The following is an 18,628-nucleotide window of genomic DNA, read 5'->3' on the forward strand; positions in this document are numbered from 1 at the left end:
CATGTTTTTTTGACTAATCCCTTCCCCTGCTTTCCACCATTATCCCCCTCCACCCTCCTCTCTGATCACTGTCAGTCTGTCCCATGTTTCCCTGTCTCTGGTTCTATTTTGCTCATTAGTTAATTTTGTTCATTAAATTCCTCTTGTAAGTGAGATCATATGGTATTTGTCTTCCACCAACTGGCTTATTTCAGCAAAATAGTCTCCAGTTCCATCCATGTTGTTGCAAAAGGCAGGAGTTCCTTATTTTTTCTCCTGCATAGTATTCCATTGTGTAAATGTACCAGTTTTTGCCCTATTCATCTACTGATGGGCACATAGACTGTTTCCAGCACTTGGCTATTGTAAACAGCGCTGCTATGAACATAGGGGTGCATAAGTTCTTTTGAATTGGTGTTTTGGTATTCTTAGGATATATTCCCAGCAATGGAATTACTGGGTCAAATATAGTTCCATTTTAAATTTTTAGAAGAAATTCCATACTCTTTTCCACAGTGGCTGTGTTACCAACAGCAGTTGGGATCCTGCTGCTCACTGCCACCCTCTACCCAGAATTCCAGAGGCAAAGGTTTGTTGATAAAGGAAAGAAGTCTTTATTCAAAAGTGGTCACGTAAATCCATCAAAGCACAGCTTTAATTACTTAAACCTATTAGTTAAGGCTAAGCTCTTAACATCTGGGTTCTCTTATCTTTTCCCTTGTTAATTGCTATAGGGGTAGTTTACAAACTAAGACAACAAAATACACAAAAGCTACACAATATTGGAAGAATGGCAGGCTTCTGCCTCAGAGCTCATCCGCTTTAGAACACCCAAAGAATAAACCTGCCACCTCCTGCCAGGCCAGCCTGATTCTAGGTAGTGCCCAGACTTCCTTTTCATCCAAAATACTGTCTGACTGGAAATGCAGGCAGGTGCAGCCTGATCATCCAGGCATCCTGGAGGAAGAAGAGTGAGCTTAACAGCCACAGCCAACCAACCAGGAGCCAGAGAACCTGAGCCCAAACCCGAGCCGGAGCCCAAGCTCAAGCCCAAGCCTAAGAGAGAGCCAGCTCAGGAGCCAGAAAAGTTCCTGAGCCAAAGAGCCAGGAACTTTTTACTTCCCTCTTTTTATTTCCATTGGCTGGAGGAATTTAGCTTCTCAGCCAATCCCATCCTAGACTGCTTTCCATTGCCTAAGAAAACTCCTCCTACAGCCCCTCCTACTTCTCCCTGTGATCTTAGTCAGATCTCTCTGTATCAGCTGCACCAGTCTTCATTCTCACCAACAGTGTACTAGGAATCCTTTTTCTCCACATCCTTGCCAGCACTTGTTTGTTGATTTATTAATGACGGCCATTCTGACAGGTGTGAGGTGATAATCTCATTGTGGTTTTAATTTGCATCACTCTGATGGCTAGTGTTGTTGAACATCTTTTCATATGTCTATTGGCCATCTGTATACCTTCCTTGGGGAAGTGTCTAATCAGGTCTTTTGCCGATTTTAATTGTACTCTTTGTCTTCCTGGTGTTGAGTCATATGAGTTCTTTATATATTTTGTAGATTAAATCCTTGTCTGATGTATTATTGGCAAATATGTTCTCCCATATACCTGGTTCCCTTTTCAGTTTGATGAGGCTACCTTAGCTATGCAGAATCTTTTTAATTTGATGTAGTCCCATTTGCTTGTTTTTTCCCCTTTATTTCCTTTACCCTAAGAGATATGTCAGCAAAAATATTGCTATGTGGGATACCTGAAATTTTACTGCCTACGTTTTCAGCTAGAACTTTTATTGTATCATGACTTATATTTAAGTCTTTTATCCACTTTGAGTTTATTCGGTAAGTTAATGTTATATTTTCATATTTTTTTTGCGTGTACCAATCCAGTACTCTCAACACCATTTATTGAAGAGTCTGATTTTACTGCATTGTATTCTCATGCCTGCTTTTTCAAATATTAATTGACCATAGAGACATAGGTTGATTTCTCGACTCTGTTCTGTTCCATTGATCTTTGTTTCTGTTCTTATACCATTTCACAAATGGCCTTTATTATGTTGAGGTGTGTTTCCTCTAGTCCCACTTTGCTGAGTGTTTTTGCCATAAATGGGTTCTGGATTTTATCAAATGCTTTTTCAGTATCTATTGATATGATCATGTGGTTTTTGTCCTTCATTTTATTAATGTAATGTATTATGTTTATTGATTTGTGAATACTATACCATCCTCGCATCCCTGTGATAAATCCCGCTGGTCACAGGTGTATGTATTGCTGGATCCAGATTGCCAATAATTTGTTGAGAATTTTAGCATTTATATTCTTCAGAGATATTTGCCTCAAATTTTATTTCTTTGTTGTGTTTTTATCTGGTTTTGGAGTAGGAAAATACTGACCTTGTATAAAGAGTTTGGGGGTCTTCACTCTTCTTGAATTTTTGGAGTACAGTGTAGTTTGAGAAGAATAGGTGTTAGTTCTTCTTTGCATGTTTGGTAGAATTTGCCTGTGATGCCATCCAATACAGAGCTTTTGTGTGTCAGGAGATTTTTTGATTACTTCTTTGATTTCACTAGTCATTATGGGTCTATTCAGGCTTTCTGCTTCTTCTTGATTCAGTTTTGGAAGATTGTATATTTCTAGAAACTTGTCCATTTCACCCAGGTTGTACAATTTCTTGGCATGTAGTTGTTCATAGTAATTTCTTATAATCTTTTGTATTTCTGTGGTATCAGTTGTTACTTCTCTTTAATTTCTGATTTTTTTTTTTATTTGGGTCTTCTCTCTTCTTCTATTGGTGAGTCTGGTTATAGGTTTGTCAATTATGTTTATCTTTTCAAGGAACCAGCTCCTGGATTCATTGATCCTTTGAATCATTTTTTATTCTCTATGTCATTTAATTCTGCTCTGATCTTGATTGTTTTCTTTCTTCCACTCCCCCTGGGCTTTCTTTATTGTTGTTCCTCTAGTTCTTTTAGCTTAGGGCCAGACTGTTTATTTGAGATATTCCTATCTTCTTTAGTTAGTCCGGTATTGTTATGAATGTTTCTTTTAGGGCTGCTTTCGCTGTGCCCCACAGGTTTTGGATTGTTATGTGTTCATTTTCATTTGTTTCTAGGCAATTTTTGATTTCTCCTTGATCTCACTGTTAATGCATTCATTATTTAATAACATGTTATTTAGTCACCATGTATTTGAATATTTTTGAATTTTTGTTTTGCAGTTTATTTCTAGTTTTAAACCATTGTGATATGAGAAGGTGTTTGATATGATTTCAATTTTCTTGAATTTGTTGAGGCTTGTTTTGTGTCTTACCATGTGGTCTATTTTTGAAAATGTTCCATATGTATTTGAAAAAAATGTATATTTTGCTTCTTTGGGGTGAAGTGCTCTGTAAATATCAGTTAAATTCATTTTATTTAGGGTGTCGTTCGATGCCACAATTTTCTTGTTGAATTTTTATTTGGATGATTTATCCATTGTTGAGAGTGCATGTTAAAATCCCCTATGATTATTGTATTGCTGTCTATCTCCTTCTTAAAATACTCCAAGATTTTACTTATATATTTAGCTCCTCCTATGTTGGGTGCATATATGTTTACAAGGGTTATATCCTCTCATTGGACAGCTCCCTTAACTATTAAGTAGTGACCTTCTTTGTGTTGTTATGGCCTTTGTTTTGAAGTCTATTTTGTGTGATATAAGTATTGATGCCCCCCAGCTTTTTTTTTATGTCCATTTGCTTGCAATGTTTTTTCCATCCCCCTTACTTTCATCCTGTGTAGATCTTTTGTTCTGAGGTGGGTCTCTTGTAGGCAGCATATATGCGGGTCATGTTTTCTTATACATTCAGCTATCTTATGTCTTTTGATTTGAGTATTTAATCCATTTAGATTTAAGGTTATTACTGATAGGTACTGATTTGTTGCCATTTTTTCCGCTTTGTGCCTGTGTTTCCCCTGCCTCTTTCTCTCTCTCTCTCTGTTTTTTTTTGTTTTTTCATCTTTTTTATGTTTTATTGATTATGCTGTTACAGTTGTCCAAATTTCTTTTCCCTTTGCTCCCCTCCACCCAGCAACCCCCCTCCATCCAGCAGTCCCCCACCCTTAGTCCATGTCCATGGGTTGTGCATAAAGCTCTTCTCAACATTCCCCTGTCTATTCCTTGCTTCTTAATTCCTGCGACATTTCCCTCCTTCTCCCCCTACCCCCTCCCAGCTGCCCTCCCCACACATGCTTCCCATACCTATGATTCTGTTCCCACTCTAGTTGTCTGCTTAGTTTACCTTTGTTCCATCCCCTAGCTTCTGTTGTTGATAGTTGTGATACTGTTTTCATTTTAATGTTCATAGTTTTGATATCCTTTTTCTTAAATAAGTCCTTTAAACAATTCATATAATAATGGTTTGGTGATGATGAACTCCTTCAGCTTTACTTTTTCTGGGAAGCACTTTATCTGTCATTCTACTCTGAATGATATCTCTGCTGGATAGAATAATCTTGGTTGTAGGGCCTTGCTTTTCATCACTTTGAATATTTCCAGCCAGTATCTTCTCACCTACAAAGTTTCTTTTTAGAAATCAGCTGACAGTCTTATAGGTACTCCTTTGTAAGGAATTCTCTTCTCTCTTGCTGCTGTTAAGATTCTCTCTTTATCCTCAGCCTTTGGCATTTTGATTATGATGTGTCTTGGTGTGGTCCTCCTTGAGTCTAGTTTGTTTGGGACTCTCTGTGCTTACTGGACCCATATGTCCATTTCCTTCCCCAAATTAGGGAAGTTTTCTTCATTATTTTTTCACATAATTTTTCAATTTCTTGCTCTGCCTCTTCACCTTCTGGCAACCCTGTGATTTGAATATTGGCATGTTTAAGCTGTCCTAGAGGTTTCTAAGCCTCTCCTCATTTTTTTTAAATTCTCATTTTCTCCTCATATACTGCTTGACTCTTTCTTCATTATGTTCTGATTTGTTGATTTGAACCCTGGTTTCCTTTCCTTCATCACTTGTTTCATATGGATTTTTCTTCATTTTAGCCAGGATAGTCTTCATTCTTTCCCCGTCCTGTTTAGTCTTTGTTGTCAGAGTTGTGAGCATCCTAATCACCCATGACTTAAACTGTGCCTCTTTTAAGTTGTCTATCTCCTCATCTGTTAGGCATGCTATCTGCTCATTGCTTAGTTATGCCACTGGTACCTTGATCTGCCCCCACTTCTGGGTCGTACGTCTCTGTCTCCTCATCTTTCTGTGTTTGCCTCTGTGATCTGGGCAAGGGCTGTCACACCTCTTACGTTATAAGGGGCAGAGCCTTAGGGATTTGTCAGTACAGGGCGACCTGTTTCACCACGTTGTGGTGCTGTATGTGGGGGAGGGGTCAGAGAGGGAACAATGCTGCTTGCTCAGCACTTGCCCCTTTTCTAGTCACTTCTCCCACTTTTTTATGGGACTGGCGCCTCTGTAGCTGTTGCCCTGCCTCTTGTTCCCAGAGTGGGTGGGTCTGTGGACATTCTAGGACCATGGGGGCCCTTTAAACAAGCGGACTCTGCTGGGAGACCAGCAGTTTCTTCCTCTACCCCAACCCCCTCTGGTTTGCACCGTCAGAAGCAATGAGGCTTGATTTTTCCTGGCCCTGGGACTGTGATCTGCGGGGTCTGGTCAGGATCTGGGAATGCCCCCCAGGTATCCCTCCCGATTTTTAAAAATGTGTAACTGCACTTTCCACTGGCCTACCCCAGCCTCTGCTGCCACCACCCCCACCCCCACATCGAATCCTCTTTGCCCTGGCTCTGCCCCTCCTACCTGTCTGGATGAGTATTTTTCCTTTATGTCTTTGTTTGTTGGACTTCCATGCAGCTTAATTTTCTGGAACTTCTGGTTGTCTCTAGTTTTGAGATATTTGTATTCCTTCTTTGTTGTGGAGGGAGACCCAGTGTGTCTGTTTATGTTTTTTCATCTTATTAAAGAAGTTTCTTTAGCATCTCTTGCACCACTGGTTTGGTGGAAGTATACTCTTCCAGCCTTTTTTGTTTGGGAAGCTCCTTATTTTACCTTCCATTAAAAAAAAGAAAAAGATTTTATTTATTTATTTATTTATCTATTTTTTGAGAGAAGGAAAGGGAGAGAGAAAGACAGGGGGAAAAAAAAATCAATGTGTAGTTGCCTCTCACATGACCCCAACTGGGGACCTGGCCTGCAGCCCAGGCATGTGCCCTGACTAGGAATTGAACCAGCAACCCTTTGGTTCACAGGCCAACACTCACTATCCACTGAGCCACACCAGCAAGGGCTCATCTTCCATTTTAAGTGAGAGGTTTGCTGGATAGAGTATCCTTGATTGTAGGTCTTTGCTTTTCATTACTTGGAATATTTCATGCCATTCCCTTCTAGCTTGTAGTATTCCTGTTGAGAAGTTAGCTGATAGTCTTATCAGAGCTCCCATGTATGTTACTAGCTGTTTCTCCCTTGCTTCCTTTAAGATTTTCTTTTTGTCTTAAAATTTTGCCATTTTAATTTTCATGTGTCTTGTACTGGGCCTCATTGTATTCATCATAGTGGAGGTCCTTGTGCTTCCTGAACTGTTTTGACTTTTTCCTTCACCAAGTTAGGGTAGTTTTCAGTAATTACTTTCTCAAACAGTTTTTCTATTCCTTGTTCCTTTTCTTCTCTTTCTGGAATCTCTATGATACTTATATTGTTATGTTTCTTCTTGTTCTGCAGCTTGCAGCTTCCTTAAACTATCAATGTTTTTTTTTTTTTTTTTTTTGAATCTACTCTGACAAGGTGGCTCATCTATCCTACTTTCAATTCATTCTAGTTATTCTTCATTTCAGATATTGTATTCTTCATTTCCTCCTGGTCCTTATTCATAGTCTTTATGTCCTTTTTCATGCTGATGTAAGTTCCTTGTAGTTCTCACTGAGTTCCTTTAGCATCCTTTTAACCATTACTTTGAACTCTATATCTGATAACTTGCTTGCCTCAATTTAATTTAGAAATATTTCTGGAGATTTCTCCTATCTTTTTGTTTGGGGGAATTTTCTTAGTGTCCCCATTGTTGGTGACTCTTTTTGTTAATTTCTACATATTAGATTGATCTGCTTTGACTCCCTGTCTTTGTCAGGTGGCCTTCTGTGGTATATGGGACTCAGTGATTCAGTCTCCTTGATTTCCTGACCTGGGTGCTCTAAGGATGCCCTTTATACATTTTACCTGTGCTTTGTTGTTGTAATTGTGTTTTTGTTGTTGTTGGCTCCCCTCTGGCTAGCTGACTAAGAGTTACATCCCCACCCCATCTTGTATGCTGTTGTACAGGAGCTGTCAGAACAAAACAAAACAACACAGCAAACAGTACCCACATCATTAAAAGTACCCTCCAACCACCACCATGATATCAATAACAAATGAGTTAAGATTAATAAAGATGGAATGAGAATAAGAATATTATATGAAAGGGAAAAATAATATGAGGTAACTGAAAGAAAAATAATTTTGAGTAGGTAGGGGAGGAGAAATAATATGAGTAGGGAATAGAAACAAAGTGAAGAATGAAGAAAAGGAAAAAATAAAATTTACAATGCAAATAAATAAGGAGGGCATATGGCAAAATTGGATTTAAAAAGGGACGAGTACATGTGAGGTTTGGAGAAAAAAATAATGAAAAAATAAGAGCCAAATTGAAGAAAAACAACCGCTGCAGCAATATCCACAAGAAATGAGCAAAGATTAATAAAGGTGAAAAGAGAATAATAATATTATAAGAAAGAAGAAATATTGCGAGATGTCTAAAGGAAAGTAAAATGATGAGAGGATAAAGGGAGGAGAAGTAATAAGCATAGGGGTTAGAAACCAGGCTAAGAAGGGAGGAAATATATTTAAGATGAAAATAAGACAGGGCAGGAGAAAGGTAAAATAGAGTAGGATAGGGGGACAGTAAAATATGAGATTTCAAATGTAAAAAATTAGTGAACCACTAGGGATAAATTTGAAGAAATGCAACAACAACCTTAATATCAGTCACAACTGAGCAAGTATTATTAATAAAGGTGGAGTGAGAAGAAGGATATTATAAAAAAGGGAGAAAAGAATGTGATATGACTAATGGAAAGAAAGATTGTTTTGAGAGGATGGAGGGAGGAGAAATAGTAATAGTGAAGAATAGAAACAAGGTGTAGAAACGGGAAAAATAAAATTTAAAACAAAAATAGAAAGAAGGATGAAGGCAAAAGAGAGTAAGAGAAGGGGAAAATAAAGTGTAAGATGTGAATTAAAACTAAAGTAAAAATTAAAAAAATAAAAAATATGTAAAAACCAAAGGAAAAAAATTAAAATAGTGTAATTGTAATAATAGGAACAAAACTGAAGACAAAGAAACAATGTGAAAAAGCTATGCAGGAGAAAAATAATGCAAATAATGAAAAAAATAAATGAGGTGGCATTCATCTCAGCGGAGTCTAGTGTTTGTTGGCCTACTATTTTCTTCTCAGGATCTGTCCCTGATATCAGCTTATGTCCCAGTCTAGCTTTGTCAGCCTGTTCAAGGCTACAAGTGATCCACAGTCTGTAGCTGTCTCCCTCAAGCTTGCCTGGTCCTTGCTGTTCTGCTCCGCTGGCTTTTTATCAGCACAAGGCTCAGGGGTGGTTTCTATAACATCCAATAGTACGCCTGACAGTACACCATGTACCACCTCCATCTGGCTTCGGTGGTGTCCTCTGGTGTGATCAGGGGGTGAGAGGGATATCTGGATCACACCCTGAAAGGCACTGTTCATTCTTCAGGGAAGAATGTGGGTGTGCTCTCCTCCTTGGTGCCACATGTCTTGGTCTGTCCCAGATTATTTCCAATAATGTGTAGTTTCTGATGAATTAACTGTCTGTTTCATGTGAGGGGCCAATCTGTGTAAAAGGGTCGGCTCTTTCCTGCTAGGCACTGATGGCAGCTCTGTGTGAGAGCCGGGGCTGGGCAGCCCCTTGAATACCTCTTACTGCACCAATTTCTAATCTCTCTGCTCTGCTCTTTTCAGTGGAATCAGGCCCAAGGAGGAACCAGCATAGCTCTGATGAAAGTTTATAAAGGGTTCCTTTGGAGATTCTCTTTCTTTCTCCTGTGGATATGCATCCAGCAGGGGGTTCTTGAGCCAGGTCTTACTGTTCTGCAGAGTTTGAAATCCTGCCAGTGGGGGATGTGCACACCTTCCCCTTCCCAGAATGTGCACACCTTCCCCTTCCCAGAAGCGTGTACTCCTTGGTGAGTAGCTCTGCCTCGCTCCAGAGAATCTCAGGTACTCAGCTCTTGCCCGTCCAGTCCAGCTCTTAGCTCAGTGCTCCGGCAGGAGGCTCAGACCCAAACCCTCCATTCTGCATGCAGCCTCCTGCTCACCAGCCACACTGGGTGGTGCCCCACCATCCCTTTGCTGTGCAGCCTTCTACTCTTCGTGGCCCCCTGGATTGAGTGGGCATGAACCGTCCTTTCAGTTTGACCTCTTTGCTGGCAGGGCAGCTGTGTTCATGTGTGGGGTCCCTGCCAAGTCATGCCTCCACTCTCTTCTTTCAAAAAGTCCTTATGTGGCACCCACACTGCAGTTCTGAGCCACTGCCTGGTTCTCCACGCACTCCACTTCCCCAAAAGGCAGAAAGTCTTTCTCAGTCCAGGCTAGCTGCAGCCTGCCAGTGCCTCTGATAGTTCTAGGAGATAGAATTTCTCTCTGGAATTCTCCTGGTTGGTGCTGCAGCTATGGACATGCTGCTTGCTGTGTGTGTGCAGCCTGAGTCTCCCGGACTCCATATATCCACCGTGGTCTCTCCTGATTAGGGTTGAGGGGCTCCCTGTGTTCTCTCTTGCTGCAGGCACCTTATGGAGGGTATTTCCCCTTCAATTTATAAAATCTCTTACTGGATGGTGCAAAGCATCCTCTGTACTTGTTGGCTTCCAAAATTCATATCAGCTAAGAGGCCATTGATTGTTCAGGTCACTTGTTGGAAGGTCAGCTGAAAATCTGTGCTGGAGCATGAGCAAGTGGGCTCAGCTTCCACTTACTCAGCCACCATCTTCTCACCCCCTCTATGTATTCTGTTTAATTACAAGAATTAGGACCCCTTTTCAAAAACACAGGAACAAGAGCCCTGCCTGTACTACTGGAGTCTTATTATCCATTCTACTTGTTTAATAGCATAAGGCAGTTCAAGGAGAATGAGCAGCAGAGAATGAAAGCTGGTAATGCGAAGAAACAAACCACCACTTTAACTATAGACAGAGAATTGCATAGTGTGGAATCTTCTTTATAAAAGGAAGAAAGAAGTCCATCTTGGAAATTAAAATTCATTCTAAAACATATACACATTGAAAAACTTTATTAAGTTTCTGTATGAGTTTGCTAGGGTTGCCTTAACAAATCACCACAGCCTGGGTGCTTAAACAATAAAATTCCGTTTCACTTCTGAGGCTAGAAAATTCAAGATCAGGTGTCAGCAGGGTAGTTTCTTCTGGGCCTCTTTCCCAGGTCTGTAGATTGTCTTCTCTGTGTCTTCACATAGTCTTCCCTCTCTGTGCCTGTGTCCTCATCTCCTCATGTAAGGACACTGGTCATATTGAATTAAGGTCCACTCTAGTGACCTTCTTTTAATTTAATTACCTCTTTAATGGCTCCATATAGAAACACATCTGAGTACTAGAGGTTAGTATTTCAGCATGTAACTTGGGAAGGGGACACAACTCAGCCAATAATAATTTCTAAAAGTCAAAAACTAAAAACTTTTTGTTGATCAACACCTATTTGCACATTGCATGGTGATGGCACATTCTATTTTAGGTGAGACATTTTCAAGAGAGGTTCTTCCCAGTGTGCCTTGATTCTAAGTCCCCAGAATGTCACACTGGAACGAATAATGATAATGAAGCATACATTGCCTTTTTCATTTGGAAGGAAATAATGTGATTGGAATAGATTTCAAAATAAAATATTAGACCAAATTCTTACCTTATATCATTGTGACTTTTGAAAGACACACTAACTCTCTGTGGTTACCTGAAGGATATCAATATGGAGTTCTTGCTACGATTGCTCATCAATATGGTCGTGTATGTTTTATTTTCCCTTGTCACATCATCTTCTATAATCCATTTCTCAGTTTGTGGCTCTCTTATCTGCATATTTTCCCAAGTCAGAAACTTGGGATCATTTTAATACTCCACTCCTTTTTAGAGACATACAGAGGAACTGTTACCAAATCCTGTCTATAGCTCATTATTCCATAAGATATCTTAGGCCCAGTTTTTGAAAGCCAGTATTTGAACATTGACTCTTTCTTTGATTTCACGTTCCTGTTAAAATTTTTTCTTTTTCCCCAGAAGTAAAGGATGTCTTTGATTGAATAAGGGAAAGGCTAACACTAAGAAAGTAACAAAAAGAAAAGAATGCCAATCAATATTTGAAACATTATCTTGCTATGAGACTCCTACTGATTTTCCTCCATGTAAAATTTTTAATATTGAATTAGATACAAATTTCTTAGCCCTTGTTGAGAAGCCTTTCTAAACATACTTTTGAAGAACCCACATACTTAATATCTATTCAGTTTACTCTTTGCACTTTATGCTTCCTAATCTGAAATATGTATGACAATTGTCAAACTGGCTTTTACTTTCCCTCAGAGGTATGCCTGTAAAGGTGTAAGCACCAGTCCCTGGGGATCAACTGTCAGAGCCTTGATCTGTAGCATTTACTGATATCTGTAGTATAAATAAATACTCCCACCATAGCCAATTTTAAGTGACTTTACATGAAGTCAACTGGCTTGCAGAATTCCTGAAAATTTAACAGTTGGTTCTTATGAAACAGTATTTCTAGCTCTAGGATATCACTGGTTCCCATCCCCACAAAGTATTATATCAAGTCTTTGAATATGCTGTTTTTTTAACTTAGTCTTCTGTCTGTGCCTGAGAAACACCTATTAATCTTTTAAGATACAGCTCAGATGTCTTCTCTAAGAAGCCCCCCACTTCCGCCCCTGCTTTTCCAGATGGCCCATCATTGCCTCATCAGTATTTGTCCCCATCATTCAGTATAGATGCTTTTATATTGCGTTCATCACATTATCACATTATTTTATTTTTATTTCTTTATATGTTTACCAATTAGATTGCTAATATTTGATAGCTCTAGAATTTTACAAATGCAGCAATTGCTGCTCAGAGCCTAAAAGTATAGGGAAACATAGTAGTACATTTATTTATTTATTTTAATAGCTTAGTATTTAAAAGAATGGATAGACTAGTACTCTAAAGCTTACATTTACTTTTGTTTGACACTAGGCCATGATTTAGCCTTCCTGAGCCAAAGTTTTCTCATCTGTAAATAGACATAATAATATATGAACTCATAAGATTGTGGAGAGAAAGTGTCTGTGACGTGCAGGAGTGTGTGACACCTGGGAGCCAGTCAATAAGTTGTAACTGTAGGCTGTCTCGTAGGTGAAAACACTCTAGCAGAACCACCATTATAAGCAAAAGGTGTAGTCACCTTACATGCATGTCTTGCTACAGTGAAATAAGCTCATAGTTTCAAATGATATAGAACATATATTTTAAAAATGTACATTCTTCAATATTTTATCATGATGTCTCAAAGAGTTTTTAAATCCTCAAATTTGAACACTTAAACAAGACTTCATTTTTAAAAAAATTATAGGCACTTCATAATGTTGGTTGCATTGATTTAATCTGTGGCCGGCTGGTTTCTGCTTGTGTTCCTTTAGCCTTTGCATGAAAGACTCCTTCCCTTTGACTGTCCAATCCTGCGTCATGCCGAAAGACTGTGAGACCACCGAGTGGTCCACCTGGAGTCCCTGCTCCAAGACGTGTCATTCAGGGAGTCTCTCACCGGGATTTAGGAGCAGGAGCCGGAATGTGAAGCGTGTTGCTATCGGAGGTGGAAAGGATTGCCCTGAACTTCTCGAGAAACAGGCCTGCATTGTTGAAGGACTTTTGCAGCCATGTCCCAGGTACTGTGCATTCTGTGGTGTGAGTATTCAGTTTTCCGCATAGCCTCATTTTATGTGATGTAGGGATGTTAACAGTCACAACAGTAGCTGTGACTCATGTTTGTTGAGTCTTTACTCAGTACACAGTTCCATATTAGGCAGTATAGCACAATAGGCTAAGAGCAGGGGCTTTGGTATTGATTCTCTGGGCTCCAATCCTATTTCTGTAACTTTCTAATTATGTGAATTTTGGTAAGTGACTAAATTCTAGTGTCTAGTTTATACATCTAATTTTAGTACTTCATTTATCACCTGGCACATAATAAATGCTCAATAACCATTAGTTATCATTATCTCACATGTTATAGCTAATACTTTTAACAACCTAAGAAACCATTCATAGTACCTTCATTTTGCAAGTGAAAACATTACTGCTGAGAGTTAAATAATCCCTGAGGTTACATTGCTAATGAGTGGGAGGACCCCTTTTCTTATTTTGTTCTGTCTCCAGATCTAACTGACACCCTGTGGCGTTTCTATTCCAGAGCCTCCCAGGAGCCAGAGAATGTTGGACAAAAGGTTACCATAGATTAGTACCAATATTTTAATATCTTGGTATTGGTTATGTTTTTCCAAACTAAATATCTTTGGGCAAGGCCTCCAGTGTGTTTTCCTTTGTGTTGTTGGCTCATGATGGGCCCAATCTGATAATGACAGAAGTTATTGAGGGCTGATTGTTCAGAAGTCTGTTTGGGATGGATTTATAGTAACTCCTGCTGGACAGCTGCCCTGAACTCTATTTTTAAAATCTGCAGCTATTTTAGATAGACCTTTTCTATAGTTTCTAATATTTGAGAATAATTCTCCCAGCAGAAAATAAGATGAGGCAAAAATAGTCGTTGTTGTTGTTTTTTGTTGGGTTTTTTTTTTTTTTTTTTTTTTTTTTTTGTAGGAATAAATCATCTGAGGATATGGGAAAAGTACTGGGTTACAAACTCAATAGGTGTTCTTAAATCTGAAATGATGTGTGCATTGGTTAGTGGTGGTAGATAGAGGAGCAAGTTTCTCTTGCTGGATTCTTAGTTACTTATTCCCTCTGCCTCACTCTTTACATTTTCATACCGATTGCTCATTTTTTACTAAGATGACCCTTAAGATTCTTATTATGTCTTACCTTAAAAGAAGAGATATTAGGAGCAGTTCGTGATCATTTACAGATTAAGATATTATCTCACAAAATTTTCCTTTTTGTGTGTTGAGTACTTGTCCAGTCTTTAAAATTATTAGTTTGGGGGCAAAGCATGGTATTGGAAACAGAATAAAACTTGAACTCTCTGACCCTCTTGAACTTGAATAGCCTTGGGTTAAAATTACATCACGATTACTTTTTAGCTATGTGTCCTTGGACACGTTATATAATTTCTCTAAGGCATTTACATCTTCAATAAAATATGTCCAATTATGCTGCCTGTATTGAAGGTTGAAAAGCTACATAGCAGGTATGTAAAATGGCAGTCCCAGTGCTCAGTACATAGGAGGTACTGCAAGAACGGGACCTTTGTTGTTGCTATTTCCTTCAGAAAAAGAATCTCTTCTTCCCTTGTAAGGCATACTGTAGTAATTTCACGGGGAATAAACTTATTTTTTCTGAGTAATTTGGAAATTTTCTTCCCTTTGGATGCATAATTCAGAAAGGTCCTCATGGTAAATTGCCAGGGATAGAATCTGGGTTTAATGTTTACCTTGACATTGGTGCCTTTTTTCTTCACTCCTTTCACCAAATGGCCAATGATGTCTTCCAGATATTTTGAACAGTTTGTTGATTTATAGACATCACTCCATTTTTTTCCTCCTCTTTTCTTTGTTAATAACTATTACAGTTTTCTTGGAAGTATGGGGGGGGGTGGTTCCTTCCTGATGATGCTGAGAAAGTTGACATGCATCTATATTTATTAAGTAATGACTATGTTTATTGAGGACCTACAGATGGCCAATAATTATATCAGGGATTTTATAGAGATAATTTAGAATAACAGAATTTATCATCCAAAGTAAAAGTTTTGAGAGTGAAAGGTACATAAATTAGTATTGCTCAAATTCAAATTAAAGGCCATTTGGCTCCCATGTCAGTGTTTTTTTCCACTAAATCACAGTGACTGTTATGATATTCATTGTAAAGACACACCAATATATGGATACATATATATAAACATATATATATATGTATTCATATATATCATTTTTGCCCTCAAAAATGGGAATGACAATTATTTAAGACGTACTCAAGATAAATTTCAATATTGATCTTCATATGATTGTACCTTAACATCTGAAAATGGAGACTAAAACATTTCATTGGTGATAAACCTAGCACTCTAGTTCTGTTATTTGATTGTGTTACTGAGCTTAATTAACATTTTAAAAAACTTTTGTAATAGTCAATTCGCAGAAAGTAGGAGTCTTGGAAAATTTGCTGTTTACCAATCAGTATTTCCTAGGGAGAATAATGTGTTAATTAATTATTGCACTTGCTGGGTAGCGAGGAGAATGCATAAATAACCATAACAAAATTAACATCGGCTGACATTCTAATTTGTCTGCAATTTGAGCTGTGGACTCTACCTCAAAAAAGCATAAAAGCCATGTATTAACTTCTGTTTTTAGTTTGACATTGGTGATTAAAATTCATTGTGCACAGGGGAAATGGAAACAAAAATCTATTAGGGAACAAAAATGCCCATTTTTCCTTTCCCAGAATTCATGAGCAATTCATATGCATCAAGCAGTTTTATTCACCACATTACTCCCCAGCAGGAAAATACACTTTTCTGTGACTTTTCATGGTGTTCTCAAAACTCTGTTGGAATGAAGTTTGGCTTCTACCCTTCTACCATCTTTGCCATCAAACATGTTCATTAATTCAGTTAATATACAGTGAGTTCTTTCTATGTGCAAAGCACTGTGGTAAGTGTTTGGAATACCCCAGACAACAAAATTAAGTTCCCTCCTTTTCATGGGACTTAAATTTTAGTGAATATACACCAAGTAAATATAAAAAATTAAACAATCTATGTATTTCTTGTATGAACTGTGGAAAAAGTAAAACATTAGAGCAGGTTAAAGATTGAGTCTTTTGAGATGCTGTGAGAGGGGTCAGCTCAGGGTATAGAATTAATCAGGGTCATTAGAGAAGCCTAATTTGACCAGGCAGCATTTGGTAACAGAGGATTTGCAAAAAGTGAGGAAATCTGCCATTCTGGTAATTAGAGGAAGACTATTCTTCCAAGAAGAAGGTAGTGCTAGAAAGGGTTCCAGTGCCTGTACATGTCTTCGGCTGCACAACTTTAGTGCTACTCTGGGCTCCACAGACCAGCATTTTAGCTCAAAACACTGTGAGTACCAGTCCCTAAGGCATCATTTCATAAAAGGAGTTGTGACCAAGAAGAACCCATTCCAGAAGCACTCCCTGAGAACAAAACACTGTGGGACTTGCCTTGGGGCAAGTAGCTTAACTGGAAAGGAGACAGAGTAGTCTATGCTACTTGAGAAATTTTAACCAGGGAGTTACTTTGTGAATAGCCTTAAGCTTGTTTAAAGAGTTCGCTATTTTTAACCAAGACATATATAGCATCATTATGTAATCTACTTGTAACTTTATTTCACCCTCCAAAATAACTCTAAGCACTCATATTACATATTATAGGGTGGGGATAAAAATGAGAGAGAGATAAATTTACATGTCACTTGCAATTAATGCTAATGTCAAAGAACTTAGACATAACCAGAGTCTGAAACACCTCTGATGCCAGGTCCCATGTGTTTAAGTAGAGCCCAGTCTGGTTGCACACATAGTAACACACAAGAATATTGCAAAACATAAGCTGCAGACATCTTTCTTGTAAATGGCAGCTCAGATGACCTGCAGAACCATCAACCACCTTACCAGGAGGCAATAGTTTTCATGCAAAACTGGCTGTTCTACCTCATAACTGCAATGTAGAATGTGAAATAGAATATAAGATAGCACTAGTAAAAGGTGGCAGTGACCAACATGGAGTAAAACCCTTAAAAGATCTCAAGGTAGAAGCTGCATGGCTGATGGTATTATATTGACTATGTGCCCTAGACTGTGTGATACTACTACACAGAAAATCCAATTTGGAAAACATTGTTTTAATAGTTGGGCCTGGCACTGAGGAGATAAACTCTTATAATCGACCTCTTTTTTTTTTTTTTTTTTTTTTTTTGCTGGTATATGTGAATTTATCCTTATTATGGGTAATCTAGAGATTCTTCACAAAATTAATATGTGCAGACTCATACCAAGAGATCTTTCTGGGTCAGCTGCAGCCCACTTTAATTCCCTTGTAACCAGTCTAATTCTCCTCAAAATCTCTTTAGGGACTTAAAACCAATTTTAGATGTTCTAGATAAAAATCACTTTTCCCTTGAGGAAACTCTGGGAGTTAGTTAATGGATCTTTTTAAATGAGTAGTGAAGCTGGGGAGAGAGCCAAGGAAAAAGATGGCAGGCTAGATTGTTGACTTCCTTTGCCCATTGGAAAAGTTGGTACTAAGGTTGATATGTCACGAAGAAATGTTTGTTCATCTCCTGCTTCATCTTGAAACTGCAATTTGGGAAACTGAACACTTTACACTTGTGTTCACTTAATTGATTGACCTTAAGAATATGGTATAATGTACTTTTTAAAAACTAGACCATCCAGAGTATGGTAACCATGTCCTCTGAGGATTTTTAGTAATGTTTACACACATCATCCCATACATATAGTTGCAGGTTTTTGTTTATTTTTCCTCCACTTCAGAATGGATAGCACCTATGACAGCACTGTACCTGGCTTGTAGTAAATGCTCAGTAAACAATGGATGAATGAACAACAAATGCTCAAATGTATGCCAGTTCTAGAACAATATTATGTGCAGAATACTTTACTCCATGCTTATACTTATTATAAAATGTATATTGGCAGTTTCAAAGTGATTTCCTATAAAAAACAGGTGAAGTTGACACCATCAAGGAGATCAAATTAGGTCACCTACTAAGGGAAGCGAGGGCACACCAAGCTTAATGGTCCCCAATGACCTCTTTGCTTGTAGTAACAATGTGTCTGGCTTGCAAGCTAAGAAAAATTTCTGTTGTCATTGGTTATAAGTGCAGCTCCAAAAAAGAGTGAGGAATGAGTTCGGGTCTGAATTTGGAGAAGTTTGCCTTCCAGAACAGATTGGCATGTACATCACCTACCACTTCTACATCTTCTTCCATTGACCACAGCACCTAACACCCTGCACATAACAGGGACTTAATAAATGGTGGTCAAATGAATTCTTTAGGAATTTTTAATTAATTAAACAGCTTTTCTGCAGTACTTGAGGAATAAAGGGGTCATGAACTGAGACCTTCAGGGGAACTGTTTTAGAAAAGAAACAATGGTTTAAACAGAAGGAAACTGATGCCTTTTTATTGAGTCCATCTTTTACTGATGCATGTTGTTTCCTGAGTCCCCACTGTGCCACTTTAAGTCCTCCTGAATGGAAGATTTGTTCTCTGGTAGTATAAGAAAGTTAACATACTGCTAAGCACTGTGCATAGCGATAGAACTCTATTAATAATGCATATGTGGAGTTTGGCTAGCAAAACCATCTGCTGAACAACAAAGAGCTT

General features: G+C 38.4%; 1 protein-coding gene across 1 annotated transcript in view; it reads left to right on the top strand.

Annotated features, from left to right (window-relative positions):
* The window catches only part of THSD7B (thrombospondin type 1 domain containing 7B), an 824,502-nt gene that overhangs the window by 222,064 nt on the left and 583,810 nt on the right, over positions 1–18,628 (top strand). The window contains exon 3 of the mRNA XM_090267231.1: positions 12,722–12,967. Within this exon, the coding sequence (XP_090123357.1) occupies positions 12,722–12,967 (246 nt within the window). The remainder of the gene's footprint in view (positions 1–12,721; positions 12,968–18,628) is intronic.

The sequence above is a fragment of the Furipterus horrens genome, unplaced genomic scaffold (assembly GCF_987537825.1).
Source record: "Furipterus horrens unplaced genomic scaffold, mFurHor1.1.pri manual_scaffold_1, whole genome shotgun sequence".
NCBI lineage: Eukaryota > Metazoa > Chordata > Mammalia > Chiroptera > Furipteridae > Furipterus > Furipterus horrens.